At 37.8% G+C, this 19525-nt stretch overlaps 1 protein-coding gene across 1 annotated transcript; it reads left to right on the plus strand.

Moving 5' to 3' along the window:
- The first annotated feature begins 1761 nt into the window (after positions 1-1761).
- On the plus strand, positions 1762-3573 carry LOC122663337 (putative disease resistance RPP13-like protein 1). The gene has a single exon (XM_043859015.1). The coding sequence runs from the start codon at positions 1762-1764 to the stop codon at positions 3571-3573; it is 1812 nt and encodes a 603-aa protein (XP_043714950.1).
- Positions 3574-19525: the final 15952 nt, after the last annotated feature.

The raw sequence follows: 19525 nt of genomic DNA on the forward strand, positions 1-19525 counted from the left end.
TAATAAAACTCTATCTATTATTTAAGTTAATAAACAAGGTGGATGCTACGGTGTATGTATGAGGACTTTCGTCTGAGCGCGCACGCGCGGCGTGGGCAGTGGACTGTAGAGGCGTTAGTGACGAGCAAGATCTGATCTGGATCCTTCCTTTTGATCTAATGGTCTAATTTGAATCTGGATAATTTGGACGGTTTAGATCGTACAATTATGATCTAAAGGTTCAAATTCAAAATGGATCAACAGTTACGATCTAACGGACCAGATTCAAAGTTAATCAGCAGTTATGACTATTATGTATTTGGATGGTCTAGATCACACAGTTACGATCTAACGGTCCAGATTCAAAGATGGAAGAAACCATCTGTTGGGAGCAAGTGCCAAGTGGCTTATTAATATCCACAGATATTTCAAATTTGAAATATATCTCAATAACGTTTTCTTCTTCTTCTCATTCTCAAAGTTGTTCTTGCAGAGAATCTGTTTTGCTGCAAGAACAGATTTCTCTGCTTCTGGCTATTCTGTTACTCAAAAGACTTTCTGTTTTTTCTCTTGGCTTCGTTTTGTGCAATATGCAGCCAAGAGAATCAATTTTGTTTGAGGCTTCACTGTATCCTAGGAGACAATTCGTCTGCAACCTATTTGCATCAGACTGTAGGGACGAATTTCGTCTTAAGGAAAGCGACTCTGTAACGCGCCTTGAAGTTTCAAGCCATCTCCTGTTCTAACAGATGGTTGGATGACAGACAGGTGGTCCCACACTCCCACCTGTGGACCAAATTTTAAGTTGTTTGTTGTGCTAGGCCTTGCACAACGTTCATTTTGTTGCCACCATCCCTGTTGTTGTATTTTTCTCCCACATAAAATATTTTGGTGCTTCAGTAATTTTGTCTAATTTCATAATGAAATATTTTGGGATATACAAAAAAAACAATATAAAATATTTAAGTTGAGTGAAACATTAAAAATTATAAAACTAGCTATGATATATATGATTGATTAATTATGAAGTGACTAACCTTAAAGCCCTTCTGTATTTTTTTATTTTATATTCCATGCTCACAGAAATCTGTACAATCTGTGGTGACTTTAAACCTCATTTCCTTCCATATCAATCCTAAGAAAAGGAAGAAGAAAATTTTTCCAAATTAGCATCTAAACTCAATTTCGCACTTGGATATATACCGTAAGAATATATCTAGTGTTGCTATAAATCTTTCATGTTTGCTGTTCTAACATTTTATTATTCTCAAATTTACAAATCATGGTAGCACTAATAGGAAATGCACATCTCATCAATCCTACTTGAAATTGGCAGGTAAATATTCACCAGATTTTCTACTCAAGCAATTGGATTCTCATATATTTAGAAAGATCAGTCATGTACTAGGAGATCCTGAAAAAATGGGGCATGGAGATATCACCCGCATTTCTTCCACACTTTTAACGGTGTTGGAGAGGTTAAAGATGTCCCTGACCATGCTGGGAGATGCAGAGCTTCAGAAATTGGCAGAACCAGCAGAACGGAAGAAGTTTCTTGAACATCAACCTGTATTTGAAGGCCTGGGGTATATATTGGAGCGCATTGCTTCATGTGTTTCGGAATCAACACCACCTTTGAGTCAACTACCACTGCAAGGTCATGAAACAGATGAGGCGCTTCACGTCATAAACTCAATCAATGATAATTCAGATGAACTAGAGAAAATCACCTTGCAATTGGAATCTATAGAAAAAATTGTCAGATTTACATCTTCTGAAGAAATGGCCCAAACGGGTGAATCTGAAATGGCAAGGCGACCACATGAGGACCTACTTGTTCCTGTTCTTACTTCTCATGAGACTGTACAGTCCAAGCCTGTAAAAGAACAAGCTTCAACCATGGACACCAAAGTTAATGAAGGATCAACTTCTGAAGTTGCTAATACCTCAGAGGTATGCGAAAGCTTTCGCAATCTTCCTCAACATCTAAAGAGATGTGTTGTCTACACTTGGGTTCTATTTGTAGATCATGAATTTGAGGAGGATACATTGATTCAGTTATGGATTGCCGCTGACATTGTAAAAGTGGAGGGACAAGAGAAACTACTTGTGGAGACAGGTCGATTTTATTTCAAAGAACTGAAAGACCGTTCTATTTTTCAGCCCTATATTGTTTGTGAAAGTTTTGAGTCAACATACAGATTTCATGAGGATGTCTACGAACTAGTAGAACAATGCTGTGAAAATGAATATGCTAATGAATATGCTGTGATGAAGGAAGATGAATCAAACAAGAAGATACCTCCACTGACTTTGCATTCCGTATTTTTGATTGGTGACAAAATTGGCGACTTTGACACGAAAATATTTGAAAGCAGGATTGAGGAAGCAAAGTCGTTACTCACACTTAAATTGCAGAATGAGTGTGGAACCCCGATAATAAAGTACATTTCTCACAATTTGTTTGAGAAATTGACAGACTTACGCGTTTTGGATTTGAGCTTTACAGGAATCAAGGAGTTACCAACCTCTGTTTGCAAGTTGAGAAATTTACGATACCTTGATGTGTCCAGAACCCGAATCAAAAAGTTGCCAGAATCAGTGAGTGAGTTGTGTGATCTAGAAACATTGAAGCTTAGAGATTGCTTAGACCTGGTCGGGTTGCCCAATGAAATGAATAAACTGAGTAATCTTCAGTATCTCGATCTGGATGGGGTGCATCAATTGACTTCCATGCCTCCAAGCATGCGGGAATTAACTAATGTACATACACTGAGCACATTCGTTGTGGGAAAAGAGGAAGGATGTCAGATCCAAGAGTTGAAATACATGAAGAAGCTTAGAGGATCACTTTGCATAAGAAACATGGAGAATGTTACCGAAGACCAGGCTAAGAAAGCTCGATTTAGTGATGAGGTTCAAATTCGCAAACTGGAGTTCCAATGGAGTTTGTCAGAGAGTGAAGGTGATATGGAATTTAATTTTATTGAGCCTAATTCCTCAATCGAACAGTTAAAGATAACACGGTATGGCGCTGAAAGTTTTCCACATTGCTATTGGGAAAGATTCCGCTCACTTGCATTTATCCACCTAAGATACTGCAATTGCGCCGAGCTTCCAAGCCTTGGAAGAATCCCTAACCTCAAATCATTGTACATACATGAAATGCATTCATTGAGAAAGATGGAAAATGATAAATTGAGTGGTTTCATGAAATTAGAAGTGCTAGAAATCAATGGAATGCCTTGCTTGGAAGTATGGACAGAAATAAAGAGTTATACCATGCCTTTGCTTCGTGAGCTTACAATCATCGACTGCCCAAAGCTGGTCACTCTTCCAGAGTTCAAGAACCTCACATCTCTTGAAAATTTGAGAATTATACTTTGCCTGACAATCCAATTTTTTCCAGGTGAAAATCTACCAAATAGTCTTAAATCATTGACTATTACGGAATGTGCAACACTTGAAGAACAGTACCGAAAGAAAGAAGGCGAATGGATAATAGCCAAGATTCCTGAAATCTGGATTGGGTACCAACTGATATCTGGAACAGAAACTAGTCAACAGTCAACAGGTAAATCTCAGATCCAATAGTAGCACTGCTGAGCTCAATAGGGAGTCATTCCTAAATCAATTTTTACGTTTATTTTATGTTAAAATATTGCTTAGGCATTTGCATTATCATTTTTAAGTAGTTTAAAATTATAATTTTATGTTTTGTTTAGCTTTTTGGTGAAAGGATAATACTTTGTTACTACATAGCATTGGTGACGGAATATAATTGACAAGCCTATAAAAAAGAAAATTCTTAATTTAAACAAAAAAGCGATTAATCTTATGCCCTGATTTGCCAGGGCAGCAAGTATTTCGTCTTTTTTATTTCTTTGTTTTTTTATTTTTGTCAAACATAAATTTTGCCCCCCCCAAAAAAATGTCAAACATAAAATATATTGTTACTGATAGTAAGCTTGTAGCGAAGGTGGACCTTGGTGCAACGGTTAGGTTGCTCTATTGTGATCAAGTGGTCACGGGTTCGAGTCTCTGAAAACAGCCTCTCTACGAAGCAGGGGTAAAGTTGCATAAATTATGACCTTCCCCATACAAGGTTGCGTACATTATGGGAATGTGCAGTGTGCTGTTCATATGTCCAAAAAAAAAAATCAAAATCCAATTCATTTTTAGTGAAAAAGAACTTTGTCCGAGAGTGTGGCCTAAGCCAACACTCCTAATGAGTCTATCTCTCTCCGCCCTATATGAAATAACACCCCTATCCATTTGTTTTTTAGGAGAGAGATAAACACTTGCCACAATCTCAGACAGAAAACTACAAAATCCACCTAGATTGCATCCCTTTTTACCTATACTACTTCTCCCTCGCCCCCCCCCCCCCCTAAATTTTGTCTCATTCTTACCACCGTTGCCATACAGGCCCGGCAAATTCCGACGAGAAGTATTCAGACGAGGGGTATGACACTTCGACACCGGAGATTTTTATGAGGTAAGTCTGGTTTGCATCTTTATCCTTATGATTTCCTATTCTTTAAACATATCGTCCTGTTTTTTAATCTAAAATGGGGACCTTGTAACTCTTTTTCTACCTATGGTTTCAACGGGCCCTGTATTTATGTTTTTCTCCCACTATCATGATTCTTCCATCACAGGAATTGCTTCTTTTATCCTAGCAAATATAGCCATATGATGCTTTTCATACTAATTCCATGTTTCAACCTCTTTGCATTTAGTGATATTACTTCTACCTCGGGCTGAGACAAGGCACCATTGATCCAATGATCTACGAGGAAGCAGCATCATTTAAAAAAAAGAAGACGAAGAAAGAAAGACTATTTCTCATCTGCCAAAGTTCAAGTACACGGAACGAATTGAACATCCTGGCTGTTCTCAAGATTAGATGAATGCCTTCTCCCTTTCAAGGTTGGAGAAATATTGACCAATTTTCTGTGCCAGCACCATGTTCATTTACAATGCTCTATGGAGAAGTACTCTGTCAAATCGTGCGTTTACAAGCACCAAGTAAGTAGAGCATACAGAGCTGGAGTTGGGTTTTCTGGTCACTTGTAGGATTTCGATCTGTTGTGTGTATTTTATCTTTTATGTGTGTTTGCTGTCGAAAATATTTGTGAGAATTGCTCTGTGTGTTTTCTTTTGAGAATATTTGGGTTTTGTGATCACTTGTAGGAATTTTTTTGTGTTTACATCATTGCTTGTGTTTCCTTTTTTGAGAATATTTGTGAGAATTGTAATGTGTGTGAGATTCCTTGTAGAGTGGGACTCTTGTTCAGTGTTGGGAAGTGTAAAGGGTGTGAGTTGTAAGTAAAGTAAGCTCTGTGTGATTGTCCCATGGATGTAGGTCATCGTGCCGAACCACGTGATTTCAGTGTCTTTAGCATCTTATTGTTATTTGTCCTTGTCTTAATCTCTGTTGGTTTCGTACATGCCATTACATGGTGTTTGTAAACTTTTGGGAAAAAGAACTTTGTCCAGGAGCATGGCCTACGCCAGTGCTCCCATGAGTTAATCTCTCTTCCCCCTATAAAAAGATATCTCTATCATTTGTCTAAAGAAGGAGAGAGATAGACACAAAGAGCATTGGCATGCATAGACCACACTCCCAGACAGAGAACCACTTCACTGAACTTTTATTATCTTATGGTGATATGGTTTGTAGGATCAATTCTATAAATATGTGGATGATCACAGGGACTGAATTAGCTTTATTAATTTAGAATACTTTCTCTTTATTATTGAAATTGGGAAAATGGGGTTTAGTTTTGATTGCTTAGAATTTCTTCCGTTTGACAAAAGATATTGAATGTTCCTATGGGGGAAAATGTTATTCCTTCTTTTTCTCTTCCAGTTTCAGCATAGAACAGCTGAACAAGGTTTAGTGCCAGATATTCTTTTACAAAAGTAAAAAGGACATCTATTACGAAGAAAACACACACACACACACAACAGACAAAGTCTCTTTCTCATGTTGTTTTTATTAATACAAAAGCAAAGGGAAAACCATTTAGAAGGCCTATGTTTACTAGTAAATGCAAACAGAATGGATAATAGACACATGATATGTAGTCAAACCCAAAATTGTAAAACTGTTGAGCCATGCTACCAATAATGCTTTTCTCATTGGGACCACTAGTAGGTAGGAAAGCTAAGCAAAATGCGGAATTTCCTTCTGCGATGAAATTACTCCATCTCTCTAAAACCAACTTGCCGTTTCCTAGAAAATTAATGGTCATAGTTGGAAATCCATTTAAATCCTTTCCAATTCTTCTTGAGTAACATAACTCCCCTGTTCTTGTGCTTTCAAATTGTCTGACCTTAAATTTTTTGATTGTTTGAGATATTGCATCTACTACCTTACTATGCGCTTCCGGTGGTAGAAATGTGTATGTGGTCCAACTATCTAATATCACATTCCCTGTTAAACCAAATAGCTTCCGAGGAATATCAAGACTTTTTTTACCCCAATTTAATATCAACAAGAAAAACTTGGTAACAACCCTGATCGAATATAAAGGGAGTTGAGAAGCCACTAATATGTGAATCTTCACCAATTATCAAATTACATTTAGAAGATGGATCACTTACGTTGTTTAAGCAATAAGAGAATTTTGGTTGTGTTGTGGGATGTAATCGAGTGACCGGTGACAATGGAGTTGCAGCAAGGCCCAGTACTCCACTCAATGGGCCAAGAATTGAATTATGGTTGTTAATACCCCAACCAAAAACCATATTCTTAACTGTGCCCGTGACTTCTCCTTTGGAATTCCTTGAATGATAGAGACTCGGTTGCAAGAAATCCATAGCTGTAACCACTATCCTCATATTGAATGTGGTAATTACACACATTTTGGCTATCACAACTTGAACCTTTAACTAATTTGCAGTCCCAAGAATTATAGGTTATGTTGCCATAGGTTGCTGATTTGGTGCGATCATATATTGGTACAAATTGTTGTTCGCAATGGGTGCAACGAGTTTTTCAAGAAGATTCAGGTCATCAAATCATTATAATCAAACAGTTTATTTTCCAAAATAACGAATCCACATATGGTAACTCCTTGGATAACCATTCAGAATCAATACTAACTCCAACAGATTTATGCAACTAAACACACCCTTAGGGTTGCGTTTGATATGCATTCTCGGTCAATAATGACTTTCATCGTATTCTCTTATTCTTTCTATTAGAATAGTAGGTCTTAAAGGAAGAACCTTGCTGCTTGCTTGCTATGTCCCCGTGTCTTTGCACGAATAATTATCACCTCCAATTCACGGGCACCTCCAATTTCTCTAATAGGGGGGAGTGGACCCCACCCTGGGTGGTGTTTTTGGGCAGGGGTAGGGTGGTCATTTCCATCCCCATGTGAGGAATTGGAGGGGACATGAATTGAAGGGAATAACGATTCAAATCCAGATCCTCTACTGCCAAGCTGTCCAGTAGGATCGTACTATTTAGACACAGTGAGGCGCGTTATGACCGCCTTACTTCCATTTAGGTAAGGTGCTCGGACAAGGGTAAGGTGGTCATAGCGCACTTCACTGTGTCTGGACAGTACAGTCCTGCTTACCAACTTGGTAATAGAGGATCCAAAATGATAACGATTCATTCTTGCACGCCTCGTTCTTCGAGCCCTGCTTCTCCCTTCCCGCTCTCCCTAGAGACCGACTTGATTTAAATATATGTTATAATATTTTTCTTGAAGTAATTCAATATTTAGAAAACATGCACTTAAATTTAGCCGCGGTTATTCAATGTAAACCATCCCCCTCAACCACGTTCAACAAAAGGTCTTTTTATTCGATGAAATAAATAATTCAACAACAGTTAATTAGCTGTGTCTGGACGCTCGAGCACTCATGAAAGAAAGTGGTGCTAGTCTTTAGTTTTTTGTTGGTAAACAGAAAGTGGTGCTAGTCATCCACTACTGATTTACTGAGCTTGCTGAGGTTTCCAATTTCCATGGGATATCCTCCAAAACATAAAATGTCAAAATCCCAAGTGCTTTTATCCAAAAAAATAAATAAATAAACATCCTAAGTGGTTGAGCAAACCAAGCAACCACATGGGTTTGCATTCTCTACACAATTTTCTCTTCCACATTGGGTTCTGCATTGTCTTTGTTTTTGTTTCATACAATTATGACATTCATTTTCGTGGGTGCTACAGTCTTCAACAATCTCTCTCTTTTCTCTAAACACGTACAGTACTGCACATCTGGTCTTTTGTTTAGTTTATGTTTGATTCGAATTTTAATTTTGAAATTGCAAGATCGTCATATGTAAGGGTGTTAAACGATTTGGTTTCGATGTAATTGGTTCAGTTCAATGCAAGGATTTTTAAACGAAAATAGAACCAAATCATTTATTAAGGTTTTCAGTTATTAAATCAAAATCATTTAGTAATCGGTATCGGTTTCTTGGTTTATAAACGGTTTGCATTTATCGGTCCTAAATGACTGGTCACGGTTTTAGTTACTTGGTTTCTAAATGGTTGGTCTGTTTTACACCAAATTTAATGCTTACTGGATATATTCAACAAGCCACATTGAAAAGAACATAATTCTAATTCATAGAGAAGTTAAAATATTCATAGTAACATTGAATATTATTGTATTAATGTATTTGAATGAATCCAACCCAATTATGTAAGAGTAAAATATCATGGGCAACAAGTATAACACTAGAAATACAATAAACAAATAGTAAATACAAGACTTATCTGAATGGTATGGCTGATAGTATCGCACCGCATCAATAATACACATCCTCTTGTGTAACCCGAATAATAAATGGTAGAGTTGAGTCGCATCAAACGATGCTCTCCTTAAGGTTTTTAGATGCCCCAATTCTGCAATCTGGGTTGACCATGCATCTATACCCCCAAGATAAAACAACTCTCTAATTAATCACATAGGTTACAATTCCAAATGTGATTACCAATGGCGTCCAAAGGCTATATTCACTAATTCATCGACATTGACCGACTATGGTGGGGAAGAAAAAAATGTATTTCAAAAACAATTGTTGGTGAATGAGGAAGACCTCTTTTCTTTATATACGAGAGGAAGAGACACCCCTAGGAGATGTCTCCAAGAGATATGTTCCAACTCATGTCTTTTCTTATAAGGCTTGTTTGTTAGCCACTCAAACAAGTCTTTCAATAGGCACCTATTGGCTATTTAAGTGTCTATAAGGAAAGCACTTAAAACAATTAAAAATCCAACAAATTATTTTATTATAAATTTCACATTTACACCTCTACCAATCTATGTTTGACTCTCATTGTTTTCAAATTTAGCAACAACCTATTGTATGAACTATGAAGGCATTAATGGTTGTTACCAAAAAAAGAAGGCACTAATGGTTAATTATTGTTATTACATATTACTAATGTTTGTTTCGGTTTAAATGGTTTACCAATGGTTTAAATGGTTCGTTTTAATTTAAACCATTTAACTATACATTACCAAGTCTAAACCAAAACTGAACCATTTATTAAACAGTTTCACGGTTTTGGCGTAAATGATTGGATTCGATTTCAATTTGATTTTGACAGCCTTAGTCATATGGGTATAAATGCCCATCTCAAATGGTCATATACTCCCGCGCCTATTTGATTATTCAATGCACATTTTCGTGCACTACGGATTCCTTCTCCTTTTGTAATTATAGAATTTTGAATAATTATAAAATAAAAATTTTAGATTAATTCTTTATTTTTTTGGTTAAAAATAAATTAGGTCAATTATATAGAAAAATGGTATGGAAGCATAAGTTCTTAGGGTAAGAGGTCGCTCACTACACTAATGCGGGGACCAATGAGAATGCATGCAAGAGCATCAACATAGATGCTATTTTTTTTTTTTTTTTATCTCATAGGGGTAGAGTGATACTTTCGTGCGACCAAGTAGGCATTATTTTTCCCTTATCTTTAATAACTTGGAATGGAATTACATATGCTTGACACAAATTTCCTTTACATTTAATAGCTTGGAATGAAATCACATTTGGTTCTACCCAAAAATAAAGGAATCACATTTGGTTGACACAAACTCTAAGATACATACATAATGAGAAACATGATAAAAACCTTACATCTCTTGCAACAATTGCACATCATATTAGTAGAACCAAAAATAATCAATTGAACAAAGTGTTTTCTTTGTTTGTTTGTTTGTTTCGCCCAATTTGTATGACACAATAAAATTTAAAAATAAATAAATAAAAATTCCCTCCTCTGCGAGTAATGAATCTGTGAGTGAACATTACTTTCCAAATCTGCCTCTGAAATCCCCGAGCAACATTAAATAGTTTTTGCATGACAATCTCAAAAAGGACGAAAGAAAATCACAACATTTTCACTTTTCAGCAAAAATGTGCAAATAATTATTCTTGCAACATAGTTGTGAAATACACTCCGTAATTAATCTTTTCAAAACTTTTTATTAAACAACTAAAACAGAATTCTAACAGTGGTAATTAGTCCTGTAACCATATATATATATCACCAAAAACATCTCCAATGGCCGAATGCTTAAGAGTTCCCATCGATCAGTACAACAGATTTATATCCTTGGGCTTCAAACAAGCAGCAACACTTGAACTGAAAATTACATTATATGTAGAAAAGAAATCAGAAACTGAAACGGGAAAAAACAAAACAAAAACAATATTTTTCAAACTCATTGATTCTCACAAGATTTAGAAGTTTGATTTTCAAAGGTATAACATTGATCACTTGATTCAATTACTCTCACCTTCATGCCAACAATTTCTTTGAAATTAGTAGGCCCTGAACAACAAGTAAGTTAATTAGGATTTGGATAGTACTAATTAATGACAATTGCGAAAAATATTTTCCCCATGAACCATCAGGTTGGCCTGTTTTAAATTTCTAGATAGAACAATTATAGGTACCCAAATTCCATACCAGATCAATGCGGCGTTGGTAGATGAAGCAGCTTGTATCGTCTGTTTTTTTGTTTCTTCCATGCTTTCTGTTGATCCTTCCAGTCAGTTAGACCTTCACTGCAGCGTTCGATCACTAGAGAGCAGTTGAACATTTGAAGCTCAATAAATTTCTGTAGGTTGCTACAATCCTTGAACTTAAGTATCTCAAGTGAAGAAAACCCATCTGGAGCACTACTTTCACTTCCAAAAAAGAAGTCTCTAATGTTCAACTCTATTTGATCGATGCCACTTATAGTAAGTAACTTGAGATTTGGGAGATTCCAAAGGGGTGGAAGGCAATTCCATCCTTTACATTTGCTCAAAGAAACTTTCTCAAGTTTTTGGAACGAGTCACTGGTGACCCACTCTGGGAAAATCTGACCCCCATAACCTGATATTTTTCAACTTCTTCAGATTACCATGCGGTGGTTTAAGGCCTTCAAGAACCTCATTAAATCTATACTTTTTTGGGAGCTCCTTACTCCACTCCAACTTCAATTGACTAAGACCTGGTTTATTATCTAGTGCAGCTTCCATAGCCTCTTCCAATGTCGAGACATTTTCAAGATTTGAAATGCAAAGTGATCCTCTAAGGTTCTTCATCTTCTTCAATACACCAATATTTTTTCCAGGTTTTTTTCCCAAGACAAATGAGCAAGAAAATGTCTCAAGGTTGGTTAATTGCTCAATTCCTTGTGGTATTAATAAGAACAATGCTCAATTCCTTGTGGTAAAGAAAATGTCTCAAGGTTGGTTAATTGCTCAATTCCTTCTAACTTGAGTCCAAAATCTCAATATAAAATAAGGGAGAACGTTCCCCATGCCGCCAATGTTGAAGGAATCTCCCACAGCACACTAATAGCAGTGCAAGAAACGGTATTATCTACATGAGAAAGCAAGAAAGCTGTCAAGTTGTGCAGCGTATGCTAGTGCCACTCTGTGCCTATCTCTATCCTCCCTTCTATATATGAAATGATATGTCTACCCCTTATTGTGGGAGGAGAGAAATAAACACAAAGACATGTTAATGTACACTACACAGCCGGACAGGGAACTCAGTCCCTCATTTGATTTACAAAAGAAAACGACATCCATTACACATTCAAGAAAGCATGAGAGACAAAACACACAAATGCACACACAACACACAAGGCCGTATACCCATCATGCAAGAGACTTTCTTCTCATGTTGTTCTTGTTTTTTTTATGAAACAATAAAGTGGAATCACACAAACCACACACTAATCTCAAAAGGTTAACCTCTTCTCATGTTGTTCTTATTAATACAAAAGCAAAGGGAAAACCAATTAGAAGGCCAATGTTTCCTAGTAAAGTCTTAAAAGCCAAATACTTTTCAGATTTATTTTTTATCCAAAGGGTTTGGTCAAGCGAGGTTCTTGGCCTTGGAATAGCATAGCACATGCTCTGCCTAATCTTAAGACAATGGTCCACCGACATATTGATAATGAAAGGACCTCCTTCTTCTGGACGGATCCTTGGATGTCTTTCCTCCATGGAATAAATCTTTTATCTATATTCCCTAACTTTTTCAATGCAAGGGATCTTGTTTGCAATTACATGATTAATAATCATTGGAATTTATCATTGCTTCATAATTGATTGCCTTCTGTTTATATTCAGTTAACCTCTAATATTCATGCTTCAGCATGCTGACTGATGGGTATGCTTTTTGTCTAAGGAGAGTAGATTTTCTACCAAGTTAGTTGCAAAATTTTTGTTGCCAAGACAACCCACAAATACTCATCACTCTGTTTGGTGGCGTTTCTTTTGGAAACTTCCTTTACATCCTAAATTTAAGAAATTTTTTTGGTGTGTTTTACATGCAGGAATTCCAATTAAAGCTACCTTATCGAAATGGAGTCAGATCGACCCCTATTTGTTAGTTGTGGAACTTGTATTGAGTCTAACTAACATCTTTTCTTATTGTGTGATTGGATTAAGCATATATTGGTCACGGATTCTCTGGGATTGAGGACGGAACACCTATCAGCTTTGTTTGTCTTTTCTTTCTGACGATAGTTTTGACAAACCCCTTCTTAATTAAGTGGTTTTTCTCTGTTTTAATAGCACTACCAGAATAGGGTAAGTCGTGGGGATGTTAATTTCGACCCTAATTGTATCCTTAACAATGTCTCTGCCCTGGTTGACTAATCTTAATATCCATCCCCCATCTCCTACTTTTCCTAGTAATGTACCTTTTCAGGATAATCTTGATATATCTTTTTATGATGTGTTTAAGTCTCTACCTAAATCACATTATCCCATTTTGATCTGCGCAGGAACTTCTAATATAATCCTAGACAGAGGGGGGTGGACTTGCTGCATTCTATTTGATGGACAATTTATTTTGATCGGTACAGGTTTTTTGGACTCTGGTCACTTTTTGGAGCCTTTGATAACAAGTTTAGTGAAGGGTCTTGAATATGCTATGAACATGAATATTAAGATCAAGGGGATCTATTGTTTGAATGAAAGGTTGCTTGATATTTTACCTGTTCCAAAAATCTCTTGGCCTTGGCCCTTGGTTCCTCACTTTTTTAAGATTTCGAATGCTATCATAGGAATTCCGCTTTCTTATCATCAGGATCCTCCCTTACTGATTTTTACTAACATTTTGATTCAGTTTGCTCTATTTCATAGGCAACATTTGGTCGTAAATGGGGACACTGTAAATTTTGTGCGTTAATATATTTATTTCTTATTATTATCAAAAAAAAAAAAAATTGTCTACTCCTCTCTAAATGGGTCGGTCCCACTTCCAAGATTGAGAATAATACATGGGGCGATGTTCTCTGTCTGGGAGCGCACGGGAGTGCAGGCTACATCCAGACACATGGGGCAGGTCGGGGCAGTCATTTTAGTAATTCAGGGGGTGGGGCGGTCATTCCGCCCTTCTCCATGTGTTTGGGCGCATCCGGTACCCCCAGTGCAGAGAATATTTTCTCATATTATATTTATGAAAAAAAGATCGCTACTTGTGCACGTGTGGTGCGCTACGCTTGGGCCCAGACACAGGGGTGGGAGAAGTGACCATGGTGCCCCCAGGAAATTCTACCTTTCCATAGGTCGCGGTGGTCATTTTGCCTGCCCCTATGTCTGGGCACAGGGGCAGTGCACCGCACTTGCACTCACCCATGTAACCTTCTCTTTCCCATATATTGTAGGGGCAAGAGATCATTATCCGATCGTGTAGCGCCTGCAACATTGTGGTGGCCAAAAATATCGCGTGCAGGACCATTTGATTGAATGAGATTTTTTAATTCATTGGGGGTTGAATAATAATTTTTCGCACCGATCTTACGTCTAAGCGTAGAAACTACTTTATCTATTTGTTCTTTTTCCCATATAATAGAGTATGAATAAATGGACTTGATTTAGATAGTTTGTTATATGTGTGTGAGCCTTGTTTGGCTCTAATAATCAGGTTCTGAACAATCAATCTGAATAAACATCAGATTAACCATGGATTATAATGATTTGGGTTTTGATTTTATTGGTTCTAATAAGATTTATCATTGTCAGAGAAATGCAATAAAGGGATCGATGAGAAGTGAAGATTCTGGAGGCCACACAAATCTGGCTGCACGTGAGGTTAATATGAGCAATCACTTAGAAGTCAAGCAACATTTCATTCTAGATATGAAGACAGATACATTTTTTTAATTTGAAGCTTAGTAAAATATATATCTGATAGCTTTAAAGAAGAAGTTATTATGGATAGAGTGGCATTTGAAATCTGCAATTTCTGTTATTAGTTCCAATTGTGAAATAAGAAGCAAACTAAAGCATTTTTGGCGATCTCAGTTTTCCGACAATGAGAATTCTCGCAGCCCTTGTCTGTATAATGAGGAGAACAAACTGACCTACTACGCATGCAGCATGTTAATTAGGCTTCTTCGTTTGTTAATTAGAAGTCTCTATCACGATAGAAAATATTCTCTTTGGCCAATAACTTTTTCTTTCTTTTTCTGCGTAGTGTTGGACTGATTGGGAACAACTTAATTATAAGGACCTTCGTTACCGAAAATGCGTTTTAAATACTCTCCCTCCCTCCCTCCCCTCCCTCCCTCCCTTGGCCATTTTTGTTAAAACCTTTGACCATGATGTGTGTGTCTCTCTACCCAGTCTCACAACGCCTACCGACCGGGCCCATTGACATGGAGGAGGGGGGAAGATGGAACATACGGGGAGGCGAATACTAGACCTCCTTCTTGTAGTGGATAAAAATTTGGAAATTGGAATTGATGTTGGATGATATTTCTCGGAACCTATAATGGGTTGTGGAATACATATATGCATTAATGTTGAATGTTATAATTGTTTTAAACATTACATGCAAGTATTATTTACCAATCAAAATTTATAAAAGTATACTGTTTTTTATTATTTTATTTAAATCTACACGTTTAAAATCCATACAATACGTTTCTTTTTTTTCTTTTTTTGTCATTCTTTGTTTTAAACCCGTATCATCCGTTTCCCCTTTTTTTTGCCGTTCTCATTTTTTGCTAACTATGATTAGGGCCATTTCCAAGACCCCAAGGCCTAGACAAATTAATGACAAGAAAGAATAGAAGCCAATTCCAATTTTAATTTGGGATCCTTACTCTAAGCCTCTAACAATGCCTCCATTATTCCAATTTAGGCGGCTTAGGCCTTTTGAAATTGATATTCCTTAACTATCAAAATAAAAAAAAAGTTGATATGCTATAAACATTGTTAATATCATTTTTGGGTTTAGAGGGTTGACTGGTTGAGTAGTGGTATGTGGGGAGTAGAGAGACCTTAGTTAATTCTATAAGGGGAAATGGACTCTCTCTCGGAGCATGGCTCCTAGGGCCAGACACAAGATGAAGCATAATGATCACTCCGTTCTACATGAAAGGCAAAAATCTCATCCCTATTGATGCTTCCATGTGCACTCCCATTGGCTCCCATGCTACATAGGCACCATGCTCCTGGACAAAGAACTTTTCCCCATTCTATAATTAGAAGGCACAAGTTTTCTTTTTAGGATTGACGTCATTCACTAGGTGTGAACAGTATACTCTATGGGAGGTTATTCAATGGCTGAGAAGGCTTATAGTGAATTTGATGCAACAATGGTGCCCACAATGCCTGCTTGCAGTTCCAACCTGCCTGGACTCACCTCTCCATGCTAGCTTTGGAATCTTAATTCCACCAGCTAGGTTTATTAACATTAATTGTAATGCTATCAAAAACAAAAGATTAATTGTAATGCTGTTATACTATATAATGGGCACCCAATAGACCCTCGCCATGTGGCACAAGGAGGGACAAACAAGCAGGTCTGAAGGATAAGAATTATCCGTCCGAGGGCCCACAGCAGATCTACCAATTAAGAACTATCTGCTTGAGGGCCTACAACAGACCCGGCAGGTAAGAACTATCCGCCTGAGGGTCCACAACAGGTCTACCGAGTAAGAATCATCCACCCAACGGCCCATAATGGATCTACCAGGTAAGGACCATCCAACCGTAGATCCATAGCTAAAGAGATCCACCAGATCCCTCATAAAAGCATGAAGAATCTGGCTCACCCATCAGGTCAATAACCCTATCATCGCTAGCCCTATGCCCCCCAAAACATCACCCCTCACTAGGGGTAGCCGTATGACAAAAGGCCTAAAGCACACCAAACAGCTACCAAAAGCAGTGATCAAGTGGATAATACCACTCTCCAGAAAGGGTAGGCACTCTCCAGAAAGAGCCACTACCCTCCAAACTCTTCATCACATTTATGGGCATCTCATGATGTACACCAGAAAAGGAGATCCTACGCGCAAAGGGGACCTCACCCCAATAAAGAAACCTCCATAAGGGACTCTCCACATCAGAAACAGAGAAAAACTCTGCCTCCTCTCCTAAGGAAGGCTTCTCCATTGGTCACATCAGGACCTTTACATCGGCACCACCCCCAAAAGAGATCAAGCCCTATAAAATGGAAGGTAATACCCCATAGAAGGGATTGAGACTCTGAGAACCCTCATTGTTTCATCTGTTTGCTAGAGAGAGACCTGACTTAGGCATTGGAGAGTCCCCCGCCGACGCTCCGTGGCCTGGCGTTCACCTCCCTTTGCCGTTTGCTACTTGGTGTAGGTTCCGCCCCGTGGGTGGACCCAAGGACTAAAGATTTCTTGATGCCACAATGCCGCTTTGCTGCAAGGGAGTTTTGGAGGAGGTCTGGGTTTGATGTTCAGCGACCGTACATGAGCTCAATACAGGGTTGTTTCCACCCTCCCCAATCGAATTGGATTAGCAATCCAAGGGGAGGTTCTGGCAATTCACTATGCATTAGGGATGGCCATTGAAGCAGGGTTCACACAGATTCATATTGACCAAAACCAACTCCCTCCAATAGATATTGCAGCTCTGATATCAGATGTGCGACATCTTTCTTTTTTCTTTTGCTTATGTTACATTCTTATGTATTCCATGGGCTATGAATAGTTTAATAGATGCCCTGGCCAAGAAGGCCCTACCACTTGTGTGTGTGACAAATTGACCGTTATCCACTCCATGATTTCATGACTTTTGTGTGCAAGAAGCTACCGGCTGTACACACTCCCCTTTCAGTTAAATTCCCCTATACCCAAAAAATCTGACTAGTTTACCCATAACCTGGTGAGAGTTGGCCCGATTTCTTGTAGGCTAGGCCAACCCCAACCCCAAGGTAGGGCTGCTTTGAGTTTAGGGTTGAGGAGGACTGCCCCAGCTTCAGCCTGGCCTGCCGGTACTCGACTTATATAAATATGTATTTTATAAATATTCATGTCTATATGCGTACACATTGGCATTTGTAGAGGTACGACCAATTTCTTTGCTATATCAATCAAGTACCATAGCATCCAAATTTTTTGTAAAAACCTCGGTTCAGCCGTTACCCAAAGGAACAGTATTTTAGAAGTCAGGCCAGGCTTGGTTAGTACTCTAATCTTGTGAAGAAGATCAACAACTTTCTTATTTCTTGATTTAACTAATGTGTTTCGTTTTTTTCACAAGGGATTTAAGGAAGATGGGTTGGGGTTGCGATGAAGTAGGCCCAGCCCATCTAGAGATTTTAAGCCTTAGCTTTGCCTTGTTGTCAAACCAAGTCCAACCTGGCAAAATCTCATGGCCTTTTGAGTGGGCCTAGGTTGATGGTACCAAGTTGTGTAGTGAAATTGGATTTGAAATGGGCCTAAGCTTTAAACTTAAATTGAGGCTATGGGCTTATGGGAATTCCTGTTTGTAATATATCGAATACATAGATGGGATATTTAATTGTTAATGGGATAGGTGAGGTAGCTGAACCATTTGGAAAACAAATCTAGGTGGAAATACTGGCTTAGTTGGCAGCATAAATTTGTATCCATGTGTTTGCCACATCACCCCTGTACTCATGATGAATTTTAGCTAAATCTCCAGGTGTAAAAAGTTAAAAAAAAAACTCTTTTCGTGTTTTAAGTTAAAAAATTAAAAAACTTTGATACTCTGAAGTAGGCCAGATTGAATTTTTATCTCCTACAATTCTGACACCCTCCAATTCCCCTACAATCCCTCACATGGAGTGGGTAAGTGGTCATTTCACTCCCATGTGAGGGATTGTAGGGAATTGGAGGGTGTCAGAATTGTAGGTGATAATGATCCAGTTTATGTGTGAAGGTTCAGAGCATCCCAATTGGTCATTCCCAAACCTATTCTAGTCCATGAGTTGAAAAGCCTACACCAGCCCAGTAAAAATAGGTGTGCCGCATCACATTTGGATTGTCCTGGCCTATTTGGCATCCTAAATGGCTTATGTGGCATTGTTCAGTGCAGTCAACAAATCAAAATCTTTTATTCTATTCAATTTCTTGTGATTAGGGAAGTAAATGGATCAAATTCAAATCGAATATAATACTATTCATATCCGGCCTTGTCTTCTTCTCCCTAGCCTAGCCCAACCCCTGCATCTCCTAAAGATAATTTTGATTGATTTATCACTATGACAACTTGAAATTGGCTGATTTCATGTAATTTCACGTAAAATAATAGATATGGTAGTACTTTAGTGGGAGGATACTTATCTCATACCTTAGTAGCCCATGGTACCTTAGGTTAAAATTAGATAGAATTTCAAACCATGTAGTTAAAATACTTGATCCTAAGGGTCAGCCTTCCAAAAATTAAAATTGTGAAAAAGCTTGTTATGAACTAAAATATCCATTCCATAAAAAAAAAAACTAAAATATCCAAAGCAAAAGAAAAGGAACATAACACCATAGTTGTCACACCCCAAGTCAAGGCCAAATAGGGTCAACCAGCCCTTGCCCTGAGGATGGGTCAAGGTTAGATTTTTCAAACCTTGAGTCAAGACCAAGCCAGACCAGATCAAACGTTGTGTTTGGTATGCTTTCTTGGAATGCATTCTAGATTAATAATGCATTCCAAAAAATCATATAATGCAACCTGAATTTCAAAAAATTCACTATAAGATATTTCAAACGATTTCAAAATATAGGTATATAGTTCATTCTCTTCAACTGTGATTTAGAATTAGATCTTT

Source organism: Telopea speciosissima, chromosome 5 (genome assembly GCF_018873765.1).
Source record: "Telopea speciosissima isolate NSW1024214 ecotype Mountain lineage chromosome 5, Tspe_v1, whole genome shotgun sequence".
NCBI lineage: Eukaryota > Viridiplantae > Streptophyta > Magnoliopsida > Proteales > Proteaceae > Telopea > Telopea speciosissima.

What these genes read in the sequence shown, in the direction of transcription:
- LOC122663337 (XM_043859015.1), top strand. Translation starts at nt 1,762, where the DNA reads ATGGCCCAAACGGGTGAATCTGAAATGGCAAGGCGACCACATGAGGAC.